Source organism: Lygodium microphyllum, chromosome 16 (genome assembly GCF_053477565.2).
Source record: "Lygodium microphyllum isolate KBCC chromosome 16, Lygodium_microphyllum_v1.1.10, whole genome shotgun sequence".
Taxonomy (NCBI): domain Eukaryota; kingdom Viridiplantae; phylum Streptophyta; class Polypodiopsida; order Schizaeales; family Lygodiaceae; genus Lygodium; species Lygodium microphyllum.
Window position 1 is genome coordinate 103,297,042 of NC_141150.1, and position 13,246 is coordinate 103,310,287.

The 13,246-nt window shown below is 49.2% G+C and overlaps 1 protein-coding gene and 1 long non-coding RNA gene across 6 annotated transcripts in view; one reads left to right on the plus strand and one right to left on the minus strand.

The window, feature by feature from the left end:
- Positions 1-13,246, minus strand: part of LOC148023180 (putative trehalose-phosphate phosphatase C) — a 171,483-nt gene that overhangs the window by 98,354 nt on the left and 59,883 nt on the right. For 4 of the 5 annotated variants that reach the window (XR_015693620.1, XR_015693619.1, XR_015693621.1 and 1 more), the window contains 2 exons: positions 11,833-11,973; positions 11,636-11,707 (listed from right to left, as the gene is read on the minus strand). The exons of the other annotated variant lie outside the window; for it this stretch is intronic. Coding sequence is in view for 1 of the 4 variants with exons in the window: in XM_087696154.1 (XP_087552280.1) it covers positions 11,636-11,707; positions 11,833-11,973 (213 nt within the window). In the remaining 3 variants the exon portion in view is untranslated. The remainder of the gene's footprint in view (positions 1-11,635; positions 11,708-11,832; positions 11,974-13,246) is intronic. 5 annotated transcript variants of the gene reach the window in all.
- Positions 1-13,246, plus strand: part of LOC148023181 (uncharacterized) — a 170,683-nt gene that overhangs the window by 98,275 nt on the left and 59,162 nt on the right. The gene's annotated exons all lie outside the window — the stretch shown is intronic.

Below are 13,246 nucleotides of genomic sequence, written 5' to 3' on the forward strand. Positions count from 1 at the left end.
AGATAGCTCGTTCTAGAGCAATCAATTTATTGCCTTTCAATGCATTTTCTTCTCTAGTTGGGATTTTCTATGCATTTCCTAGGTAGTTTCTACATATAGCAATCTGCCTCACTTGCCAAACATTGTCCACCCTTTTTTGGAATTTTTATGAGCACTTATGGCATTTTACCAACATTAAATGCTGATTGGCCATATTTTTGGCCCTAGATTGCAATTAGATAGATTTAGGGTTAGTTGGCTATATATAGCTTGCCCCTCCCACACTTGGCAATCATTCTCCTCGTTCCTTGGCAGGTGCACACTCAGACTCTGTCATCTTCCTCCGTCTCCAGTGTTGCCGTCATCAACAGCCTGACTTGGTGCCCTCACTGACATTGTGGGCTGCGTACAAGGACTAATCAGTCCTCCTCCTCTATTCAACATTCTTTCCTTGTTTAACACAGATTTCTTTCTTCTTTTCTTGCAATCTCTCTCTGTTCCTTCGTCTCTGTGTTTTGTTCCTTCTTCCATTGCATACTCTCACAAAAACAATCAGAAGCCATGGCAATCCACGATTTTGCTAGCTTCACTATGATTTTTATGCTCAACAGTACATAACACATCCCATTGATTGTCAAGGAGGATATGCCACATATCATGTTGCGCTGAGTGAACAAATGCCACGCACATTTCGAGTGGCAAGACTCGTGTGTCATGACAGAAGGATTTTAGTGTCCAGACTGATTTTACCTTGATTGCGATTTCGCAGCCAAAATATCAATGGTGCCCTCGTCCAAAAAATCAACCAATATTGCAAAAGATTTCAAGTCCCTATGCTCCACTTTGGAAGTGGAGGGATCATTTTCTTGTTTAGGAGCGGCCCTTGGGTATCGACAATCCCAAGGAGTGATTACTTTACCTCGGGGATCAAAAGCAAACCAAACAGAAGGGTCTTGAGAACAATCAGCAGAGGCATTCAAAGTAAAGGATTTTTGAGGGCCCATCAAAGTTGTAGCATTAGCGGAGATGTTGATGACGTATTATCTTTTCAATGCACATAACTACATAAGGGGTCTTGTGAAATGCTCCACATAACTGCTGCCATGCGCACATCAAGCTTTTTCCCTCTTCTAGCATGGAAATCAATCCAATCATGGTCAAGAGAGTCCAAAGGCCGCACAGGTCGTTTCTTTTTGTCGGGAGAGGTTTGCCTGTATCCCACAACATACATGCCCGGTTCCTATTATGGGAAGCTAGTCAAGGCTCCACTAGAACCTGAGCAAGGGTTCTCGGTACCATAGGGAGAAGTCTCCCAAGATGCGCAGGAAAATCCACCGCCTCTACCCAAATTGGGCAAGCCTGTCTCAGCATGTCCTAAAATTCAGCCATGGGCCTCCAAGGGACCACATGAACTAGCTGCCCATCCATAAACAAAGGAATGCATTGCATAACAAGAGCCCGTACTTCCACAGAACGAAACAGAACCTCAAAGGACCTCTCTCTCTCTCTCTCTCTCTCTCTCTCTCTCTCTCTCTCTCTCTCATCAAGATAATTGAATTAAATGGCAATATTTACATTAGACCATCAGGTCAGCTAAGATCATAACACAAATATAACACAAAAAGGACAGCTGGAGTGGAGCGCGAACAATATCCAGCCAAGGAGCAACAATGTTAGCAAGAACCAAGTTAGTTGAAACCATAGAGGAGATCTACCATAACAATAAACCATGAACACAAGCTAGATGACCATGGATACTCCAGGCAAAATTAAAAATGAAGGAATTCCAAATATGCCAAATATGCCACAGAGCTGTCCATCTAAGGAAATGGAAAAGGCAAGAATGATCTGATTGCAAGGCGGACATAGAAGGCATCCTTCCCATAATCCATGAACGAGCCGATATCCGTTGTTGAGTCACTGAGGACCACACACGGGAAACAAAACTCCAAATCTATCGAGCAACAAGGCAGGAAACGAAGAGATGAAGCAATGTTTCATTGCATGTAGTGCAAAATACATAGCGAACAGGGGAGATCTTGCGAGCACGTAACACATCCCCAGTTGAAAGACCCCCAATAAGCAACCCCCATATGAAAACTTTACCTTGATAAGGAATCTTGGATTTCCAAAGTTGAAGAAATCTTTCCTGCCACTTCTTTTTGCTATCCCGAATATGCCATTATTTTATTGGCCTTTCCAATGACCCATCTCTTAACCTCGACCATCTGATGATAGACCGTATTAGCTGACTTGTTCTCAAAATCATCAAGTAGCACAAACATCCAATCCCGCCAAGGAGACGAGGGTTCTAAAGCAAACAATGGAGAGTATCTCAGAAGCTCCTCCTGTAAGGACAACCAAATGTCTTGATAGCCACAAGGCACCCGAAAGTACTGAGACAAATGCGCCAAAAAGAATAAAGACGGGGCTGCCCAAGAATGACACCATCATGAACTGTCTGCAACCCCAAGCAAGCCATCCGATTAAACTTATCTCATTGCAAGTCTGTATCAGGCCAATCCAACAACCTAGAGGTAACCAGCACTTCTCCTTGTAGTGAGTTCTCCTCCTTATGAAGATCACGGGGGCACCAAACTACAAAACGCAAAATCTCTTGCCAGGATACAATCGAATGAGAAAGGAGAAAAGATAAGGAGACCTTAATAGGCCTCGTAAAATTCAACACATGCCACCGAGAAACTTGAATAACCATGAGACCATGCAAGATACCAGTCTTTTCAATGAAAAATTTTGCAATATCTATCCAGGATAACAAACATAAAGCCTGTAAAAGTGCCAATCTCAAAGCAACCATATGGAAATTAAAATCTAATAAAACTGCTCCTCTCATTCTTTTAGGAGTAGCCACATGCTGCTAAGAAATCCACACCTAACCCAAACGATTCCCTTTCTTTTTCCACTACATGAAGGGGATAGGCTGAACCAATTCCAAAAGAGACTTCTTAGTCCAAGGAAGTAAGGGCAAAAAAAACGAGACCATACTAATCATGATGCATTGAGTAACTTTAAGTGTCACATGAAGAGGCCAGCCTTGAGATTTCCAGTACATAAACTGATCATGTATCGGGATGAAATCCAATCAAGCAAGGTGCGAGGAGCTACATCCACACCGATAGGATAAACTCAAGTGTCAAGCAATATCTCCTTTAGAAATCATAGCTCCTTGCCAACCCAAAGCTTGCAAATCACTCTTTGCACAAGAAATCGGTGTAGATTTTTGAGCACTTATATGAAGCCTCGAAGCTAAAGCAAAGAGATTCCATGTAACCATTGCCCAATTCACATTAGTCCGATCAGCCTTGAGAAACATAAAGGAATCATCAGCCAAAGATTGACCCAAAAGTTAGGCACCACTAGGAAGAGACAAACCAATAATTTCACCTTGATTAGCGAACTTATCCAACAAAGAAAGCATTGGGTGAGTGACTAAGGCAAATAGCAAAGGACTGAGAGGGCAGCCTTGCCGAAGAGAATAAGACAATGTAATTTCATTAGTGATCCACCCATTAAGTACAATACGTGCCACAGCACCCTGACTAATGGTATCAACAAGAGAAGTCATGCGAGGACAAAATCCCATGGTAGGCATCAATTGCCGCAAGAAAAACCAACTAACATGATCAAAATGCCTTTTCAAGATCAAGTTGAAGCACAACCTGCTAGCCAGAGCGGCCACCCCACCAGACCAAGCATGCCATCAGCAGCTCGTCACGCTGAGCCCTCCCCGCCCCAACGATTCACAACTGCCCGCTCCCATGTGCCGTTTCCCCCCCCCACTTGGCCATTTCCCCACAACCTGTCCGTCCCGCCTGGCCTTTTGCGATTGCCCCCCCCCCCCGCCAGGCCTCCCTCGCCATTGATCTTTCGCCAAGGCCTCCTTCCCACTGAAAAACAACACTCCCCCTCCCTCCCCCCCTCCTCACCATCGATTCCCCCACCCTCCAGTTGTTCCCTCTATCTACAGCAACCCCCTCCCCCCCCCGGTAGCACCGCAACATGATTGGTTGTTCTCGCAGAAGGGACACGCAATGGAAACCTCTGGTTAGATATCGGCGCACTTAGCGAGTGCCCCCCGATCAAACACCTTGCGCGTCGTCCTCTCTGAGGAGCAGCTCTTAGCCGTCCGAGCTAAGGAGCTGGAGCTAAAGGAAACAACGATTTATGGTCAGGTAGTAGGACATTCTCCAGCCAGGGCCCAGCTTCGGGACTAGCTTCACTCCTCGCTGTACAGTGCAGATCGTGGAGGCGGTCCTAATGGGCCAAGGAATTTTCATGGTCCGGCTCAGTTCGGCAAGCACAACTCGCGAGTTACTTGCCAGTTCACCATATGCGTCCGCGAAGGGGATCATATACATGGTCCCCTGGTACAGTGGCTTTACTGTGGAGACATTTGCACTCCATAACAGGTTTCTTCGGCACCCGATCACTCTTCTTTTCCCCGGTCTGGCGATAGAGTATCACCAGCTCGTGGAAGACTTTGGACGTCTCTTTGGCACTGTCCTTCCCGCGTCTTTCACGGATGCAGAGACAGCAACAGGAGTCCCAAAGGTATGGGTGGCAGTGAAAGAGGTCAAGAATATCCCAAAGGTCCTAGAGATTGAGGCGGGCAAGCACTTCTTTAGGCGGCAGGTCATTGTGATTGGGCAACCAGGGTAGTGCCTGCGCTGCTACGACTTTGGGCATCAGGCAACAGTTTGTACGCACTTCGGTGCCAAGGCGGCTCCACTGACAGGCCCGCAGGTGGACGCTGCCGGCGTCACACGGGTCCAGAGACGACAAAGAGGGAGACGGCAGGGGGGGCGCAACCAACCCCTCAGACCCAGCCTCGGCAGCAAGGAGCAGGTGGGCGTGCGACACCCCCTTGGCAGAGCACTCCACAGCCCCCCTTGCCCGCTCCACCCGGCAGGACCGCATCCCCCCATATCCACCACCCACGCCACAGACTACCTCGCTTGAGGTCCCACAACCCCCATACCCACCCCCTCCCTCCACTTCCCATGCCCCCCCCCCCCCCCAATTGACCCTGGCCCATAGCCCCCTCTTTTCAAGGCCACCAGCCCCCCCCCCCTCCACACCCACCATCACTCGATCCTCCTCCCCACCACCACCTCCCCTACCGAGAACTCCCCCTGACCTGCACCGGTTCAGGCGATCCCCCCCAAACCCACTCCCCTTCCTACCACAGGTGGTGATGAGCCACACATGCCTACATCCTCCTTGCATCAGTAGTCTTCCCTCTCCCATACAGCTACCAGCTCATCCGCCTGTGCCGCCCATCACACTTTCTCGAGACAGGTATAGCTGCTGCCATAGGAGTTCTTCAGTAGTGACCCATGGTCCTACTTGAGAGTTGCGGAGCACGGAGAGTTCCCACTACCACTAGAGGTAGGGATCTTCGTGGTTCGTAAGTCAAGGAGGGGCAAGGTCCATCTACTAGCACCACCGGATGGACCAAACTATGTCTTTTTTCTTCAGTCCTCTCACTCAAGGGAGTGGATGACTACACAGGTAGAGGAGTTGAAGAGTCAGGTGACAGACCACATCTCCCAGTAGATGGGAGAAGGACTAGCACTGTTTGCACAGCAGTGGCCTAGTTGCATGATGCACATTAACTGGTGGGCTGGCACCGAGGTCCCACACTTGAGCATCATCTTTCAAGCCCCTCCACAGTGGAGAGCTCCAAAGGATGTGATCGAGTAGCCCCTGGCATAGACGGCCCGATTCTACTAGTGTACAGAGTCACGACTCTCAGCATGGCTGATAATGCATTGATAGTACCACCTCGAGCATCTATCACCCCTATGGTCTGGTCGAGTGCCACCATGGGGGATTGGAGCTCGCCGTCCAGACCGGCAGCAAAGCGTACTTGCATGCCTCATAGTTTCTCCTCCTCATCAGCAGCCTCCACACCAAACAAATGTCTGTTCGGTCAATCATCACAGGTTTCCCCATGAGCCTGCACCTTGCATCCTAGAATGTGAATAGTCTCCACTACAATGGGGCACGTGGTTCCAAGAAGTAGATTGTTCGACAGGAGCTGCAGCATGCCCTTGCCGGACGGATCAACATCTTACTTCTACAGGAGCACAAGCTCACCCCCACCTAGGCCCAGCGGGTAGGGAAGGTACTTCCGGGCAGCTCACACACTAACTGAGAGCACGTTATAGGTGCCCACGGCAGGAGTGGAGACGTATGCACCTCTATTGGCCCGAGCCTCATTGCCTGTGTATGAGACCACGGGACGATAGTGGCAGGGAGGGTTCTTTGGATCAAATTGGATATTGGGGACTCATGCCTTGGAGTCCTCAATGTCTATGCCCCTACGGAGGTTAGGGCATGCAGCAGGTTTTGGGTGGCGATCGCGGATGGACTCCCAGAGGTGGACTTCTGGATCATTGCAGGAGACTTCAACAACCTGGAGACTTTGGAGAACTAGCAAGGCAGAGGCAGAAACTACAAGAGCATGGTTGGGGAGGAGCAGGAGGCATGGGAGGTCTTTCTGCTGGCAGTAGAAGCACGTGATGCCTGGAGAGACCCTGCTTTCCACAGGAGGGAGAGGTCGTTGGATTTCTCTTGGAAATACAAGCAGCTAGGAGGAGTCTTGTTGGAGCGGTTGGATAGGTTCTATGTGGGAGAGTGGAGATGCTCTTGTGGAGGCCAGATTGAGCAGTTGGCAGGCACCACGTTGTCCCCGATCATTGCCCGGTCCTCTTGACACTTGATCCCCCAGCATCCGCCCTAGACACACGCTCCTGTCGAATCCCTGACTCGATCTGTAGGAGGGAGGAGGTGACAAGACAGATAGAGCAGATTTGGACCAAAGAGTGGGACGAGAGAGACTGGATAGCAGAGGAGGTTGCAGAGAACCTAGCCAAGTCGAGTAGAATTTGCCAAGAGGTAGCCATACAGGCCAGGTAGCAGAGCTGGGAGGAGAGAGCACTCCGGCGGGACCTTGTAGCCAGGCAGAGATTGTTATAGGAGGCACCAGGGGATCCCACCCTCCACGCGCAAGAGATGCGCGTGCAAGCAGCCATTGTTGGCCTAGATGACAAGCGCTCGAAGTTCTCTTTCCAAACCTCAGCAGCCTTCTGGGCGCGGAAGGGGGACACGATGTGCAGGGAGTTCTTCCAGGTGCACCAGCCTCACACCACAGGAGAGCAAATACGCAGCCTTCGAGATCAGTATGGGAGGACTCGTTCTAGCCCAGATGAGGAGATGGAGATTGCCACCGACTACTACACGCGCCTCTTCCAACAGAAGAGAGCCTCAACTAGAGGACAAAGATGTAGACAGCAGGTCTGGAATCACATCCCGATCCTCATCACAGAGGAGATGGGACGCTCCCTCCTAGCCCCCTTCACAGAGAAGGAATTAGAGGAGACTTTCCATACACAGGATGGGCAGAAATGCCCAGGGGAGGATGGCCTATCTAAGGCCTTCTTCACTACCTACTGGGCAGTGGTGAAGGACCCCCTATTGTTGGCCTTCCAGGAGATTTTCACTTCAGGACAAATGCCAAGGAGTCTCTCGGTAGGCCTTATTAGCCTTCTCCCCAAAGGGGGAGACCGGTTGGAGCTTTCCCAGTGGAGACCAATCACCTTATTGTCAGTGGCCTATAAGGCACTGACAAAGATGATTGGTAGGCAACTACGCCTCGTGCTTCCAGACACCATCCATGACACACAGACAGGCTTTGTCCAGGATAGGAGCATCCTAGTATATGTATTTACCTTCTTTGAGGCGATAGAGTGGGCTCAGCACAGTGGGCAGAGACTGGCCGTACTCCTCAATTTCGAGAAAGCTTATGACAAGGTGGACTGGGATTCTCTAGAGGACACCATGGTGAGGTTAGGATTCCCTCAGGTTTGGATTCGCAGGGTCTCTACCCTTTTCAGATCGGCCACCAGCAGGGTTCTCATAGGCAGAAGGCGAGGGGAGGAGTTTCGGCTGGAGAGATCGGTTCGACAGGGCTGCCCCCTGGCCCCATACCTGTTTCTTCTCTTTGCAGAGGTGATGTCTCACTTCCTCAGGTCACGTGTGAGCAGACTACGCAGCCTTCAACTTCCAATGAGAGAGGAGACTGAGTTGTTAGACTCAAAGTATGCAGATGACACAGCACTCTACATAGAGGACGATGAGTTGATGTTGGAGAGAGTGAAGCTAGCTCTTGACGTGTTTTGTTCTACAGCACGAGCGAAAATCAACTGGCGAAATTCAGTTGGTTTCCTCAAAGACCCGAACTCTAGCATGGAGTGGGGCGTCCACGTGGGATTTAGATGGGTGAGCAGAGGGCAAACCGTCTGGTACCTTGGAATCCAGGTGGGACTCGACATCGCTCCTACCCAACAGTTTCTTCCTGTCCTTGATTCTATTCGGAGGAAACTGACCTATTGGAGCACGGCTCGCCTCTCACTAGCCGGCCAAGCCCTGGTGGTCAACCAGGTGATCCTAGCGACAGCCTGGTACATCGTCTCGTGTTGGTGCTTCTCCTCAACTTGCGTAGCGCAGCTCCGCCGCCTAATGCGGAACTTCCTCTGGTCAGGGTCAGATGGTTCGAGGGACTCCGGGGCCAAAGTGGCATGGGCGACCATCATATGGCATCGGTCAGAGGGAGGGCTCGCGATCATAGACCCAGAATATCAGAGTATGGCCCTCTTGGGCAAGCTAGTTGTCCACGGCCTCACACCAGGCGGGCGGACCTAGAAGGTCCTAATGCAAGAGGGCCTTCAGGACTATAGACCGAGGCTTGGCGGTGAGTGGAGGCCGTCCTTGAGATGGATCTTCACGTCAGCCCGAATCACCCCCCCCCCAGATCACCTTTCCTACACAGCCTACTCCGCATGTGATAGGGCCTCTGTAAGGCCCTAATACAGAGTCCCCCAGGCTGCCAGGAGGAGATAGACCGTCAGTTGGTGATCTGAAACCCCCACGTCAAAGATCGGAAAGAAGCACAGATCGGCAAGCGCCCCCACATCCAGTGGGCTAGTTGGGAGGCCGGCCCGGCTCGTATCATCAAGACATGGCGAGAGGTGTACAGGATGGCAGACGAGGAGGTGGTGCAGCGAGTATCAAGCTACCAAAGGGGAGTGGAGTTTAGAAAAAGGGAGATAGATGCAGCAATACCTCTACAGTGGCTTGCTCCTCCAATACGAGAGCCGATAGAGCCTGGGGAGGTATGGGCAGCTAGGTTCTCACCAGCAGGCATCCCCCTATAGGTGGCAGGTAGAGTGGGCGGCGCCCCACACGGGACGTTCTTCGCAGTGCATGATGGGGGACGTCTGGCCCTTGACAGAGGGCAACAGGATGAGGGGATAGCCGCTCTCTTGTGGAGAAGGATTTGGATGGTGGGCCTTCAGGGGAAGACACAACGATTGGACCCCTATGTCTTCTAGGAGGAGCTTCGGGAGTGGCGCCTTTGGATCTAGGAGGGCAGACCACTTAATGAGCTGGAGTGGATCCAGGAGAGTGGCTATGGCCGGCTACGGCGGTTGCCAAGAAGCCACCCAGGTTCCTAGAGTACACTGCCAGGATTGGCAGACACGTACTGATGCAGGAGGATATGGATTGGGCGCTGTCACGTAGCAGGCATTGGGCGGAGCACAGCATCACGGAATCTTTCCGACGGACCTTCTAGCGTCACCTATGGAATAGCTGGAGGCCGAGGAGGGTGTCGTATTTCTTATGGTTGGTGGCACATGGAGGCTTGGCAGTGGGAAGTTGGCTTGCCTAGATGCAGAAGGAGGGAGGTTGTAAGCGTTGCACACAACAACCTTTGGAAACCCCAAAGCACTGCCTTTGGTCATGTGAGGCGCAGCTCGCGTGGAGAGGAGCTTGCCGCATCCTTCGCCATCTAACACCTAGCCTTGGATGTATCTCATGGGGAGCTTTCTGTTGGCAGGCAATCAGCCAGGGCTGTCACCTTCTGTATGAGGCCGGGATGCAGGACACGATATTCATTATCGAGGCAGGGTCGTGCACAGTGGTCGGTTTGGAGGCTCTACCCATCCGACAGGTGCTGGAGCCCACAGCAGACCGCTCGGAGGTATGGGAGATCATAGGGAGCCTTACTGGATCGTAGATCTAGAAAGCGCGGTGTCAAGAGGCTTTCGGCGGAGAGAGATTGTCAGTATAGGCGACCTTAGCAGAGCTCTAGACCTCCATCATCCACTCCCTCCGCGGCCGATGGGATCAGGTGCAAGGCGAGTCCAGGGCTTGTTGGGAGCTCCGTTGTCATTTCATGCGCTCTTGTGGCTGCCAAGACCTGTTTTTCGTGATGCAAGCAGGCAGCCCCAACTGGCGATACACCCCCCCCCCCCCATGGCTTCTTGTCCCCATCCCCCCCAGACCACCTTGAGAGGCTGGTATACATGATGTATTTGTGACTTTGCATCAGCTCCAGCTTGTCTGTTGAGCATGAACATTCCGTTGTAATCAGTTTTTTGGAGTAATATAATCAGCCACATTTTACTTGCAAAAAAAAAAACCTGCTAGTCAGAGGGTGGTTAACTGAAGTGCACTCGAGACTCAGTCGATTGGCAAGGTCCCAATCCTACCAAGGATGATCACGATCCAGTACAGAAAAGGGCTGTCAATCTCGCAAATGTATTGAGATCTTGCCCCATAGAGTATGGTATCCATGAGGAAGAATTTGAAAAATCTGTCTATCTATGCAAAAAGGCATCAGCACACAGCAAGCTGATAGAGTTGTGTCTGCACAACAGAGACCAAACCATAATGTGCCATCCAATTGAACTTGGGCTAATCCTCTTGTTCCCCTTCCCAAGAGAGCAGGCAAGACACAACCAACAATTCCATCTGCAAGGAATTAACAAATAATCTATCCTCCCTCGGATGCCACATCACCTTCTAAAAGAACAACCTTCCATGATCACACCAAATGGGTCAGTAGAACAGACAAAGATGTTGAAAACTGGGAATCGATATTGGGTATGTACCAGTACGAATCCTGAATCTTACTATTACCATGCAGAAGTCCCTGGTCTTCAAGAAAAAAAGTGAATAATGGAGAACCAGGGATGTTGACCAACACACATTGCTTGAAGAAAGGTGACCAACAAAGAGCAACGATGTGGGCCTCAACATCCAAAACTGCCCCACCACTCATGCTTTTTGGGGTACAAACATGATTCCAGGAAATCCAGGAAATCCAAACTAGTCCTAGTCCAAGGCAAAAGTGGCAAAAAATAGGTAAGCATGGGCAATGTAATAGTTTGTGCCACTTTGAGACACACGTTAAATGGCCAGGCCTAAGATTTGCAATAAAAAGGATCTTGTTTAACCTAGTAGGATGATCTTCCTCTGCTTGATGTACGGGGATACAATGGACTGTACCTCTAGAAGCTCTTCCATCATATTCTGCCTTTTGGAAATATCCTCCCTATCAACAGAGCCAATCCTGGCTGATTTAACACTTCACTCATCTGTATCATTCTCCTTGCGAGGGTCAATGTTGTTCTCCACAAATACGATTTACAGTGCATGTTGGCATTATTAACATGGAACTACTCTTCACACGAAGTGTATGCCAGAGCAAACGGCAATATAAATGATAGGTAGATCTATATAAGCCATAAAAAGGCAATACCTTCCATAGACATTTCAAAGAACTGACCTTATCCCTACGCCTGCCAGTTATAATTGCTGTGGGAAAAAGTGCAGCAACCTTCCTCACAGTATCACGCATCTGTTCAATAAAAACTGCATACTAAAGCCTTGATCTTACTACAATAGATCATTTCAGGGGATAAAGCTTCAACAAATTATGCTTCAAAAAAGGAAATCAAATTCAACAGAAACATTTAAGCTTACCCCTTGAGACATATAAGCACAATCAGGGTCCTCAACAATAGGTGATAGTGTCCCGTCATAATCCAAAAAAACAGCCACTTGCTTCCCCTTTGCAAGGTTAAATATCTTATCTAACACATCTAGTGCATTTGGATGTTTCACCTAGAACCACAACCAGAAATAAGGGCTCCCTGAATACCACCAGCATTAAAAGTAAAAGTTTTCTCTGAAAAACTGAACTAAGGGAGGGAAGGCCTTCTTTGTTAAAGCAGAGAAAAATCAGAAGAAAACTTTACGTTTCAGATTACCGTAGCAGTCTATGAGGCATACGACACTGTTCTGTGAAAGAAAGGTCCCTAGGATAAAGGTCATAATGTGGGCAAAAAAGTTGTGTCAAAAATAGAACATTTAAAATGCTTTTGAGTGCCATTAAGGCTAGAGTTAACATTAGAAAATTTTACATTTCACATTACTGTCGCTGCTAGCAGTGTATTAGATACATGACAGTATGTTACGGAAGAAGGTCCATGGGGTGAAAGCAACAATGTACACCAAAAACTTGTGTCAGACAGCAATTTTAAACTTCTTTTTGAGTGCCACTTTTTGATTGCTTGCTTGCTTGTTTGTTTGCAACATAAAGTGTGGCTGACTGTATTATTCAAAATAAAACAAAGAAGTACAAGGGCTCAATAGCATCACTAAAGCAGAGAGTCTCGAGAGATCACATGAGACTATGCTTCTCTGGGCAGTGTGGAAGGATGGAAGGTGACGTGTACGGTTAGGAGAGGCAGTTAGGGTCTAGTTAAGCACTTTTGAACAGAGTGAGGCAGTGCTTGCTACTAGGCCACTAGACATTTGGACTTCACTTTAGTTAGGGTCCAGTTTGGTGCTCTTGAAGTGTGTGAGGCAGGCCTTCACTAGCCAACCAGATGTTTGAACTTCACTAGCTTTTTCTACTAGGTGGATCAAGGACAAGGACAACTACTCCCTTGAAGATAGTACTGCCATTACGATCCTCTTTTCTATTCTTGATAAGTATTCTAGACCCACCTTTCTGAGATTGGCATGTCATTAAGAGAGACAAGATGCATGCTAACAGGTTTATGGAGGTTACTCCCCACTGTTTGCCAAATCAGGTGTCCCTTCTTCCTCTCTCTCAATATCCTTCCTCAGACCATCAAGATCCCCTCTCTGAACGGACAATACCTCATCTAACCAATCTGGTTCTATTCAGGACCCGGGTCTCCCAAGACAGTGCTTTGTCTGTAGGATTATGTGACATCTTGCAGAGGAATGTCCCAGGACACAGTAAACTAGGGTCCAGGGATCAGTAAAGACAGGTTTCCTTGCGGCATAGGAGGGAATTAGACCTCACCCTTAGAAAGAAAGAAAGAAAGAAAGAAAGGGAGGTACATTAATGTCTCCTTTAGTAGAG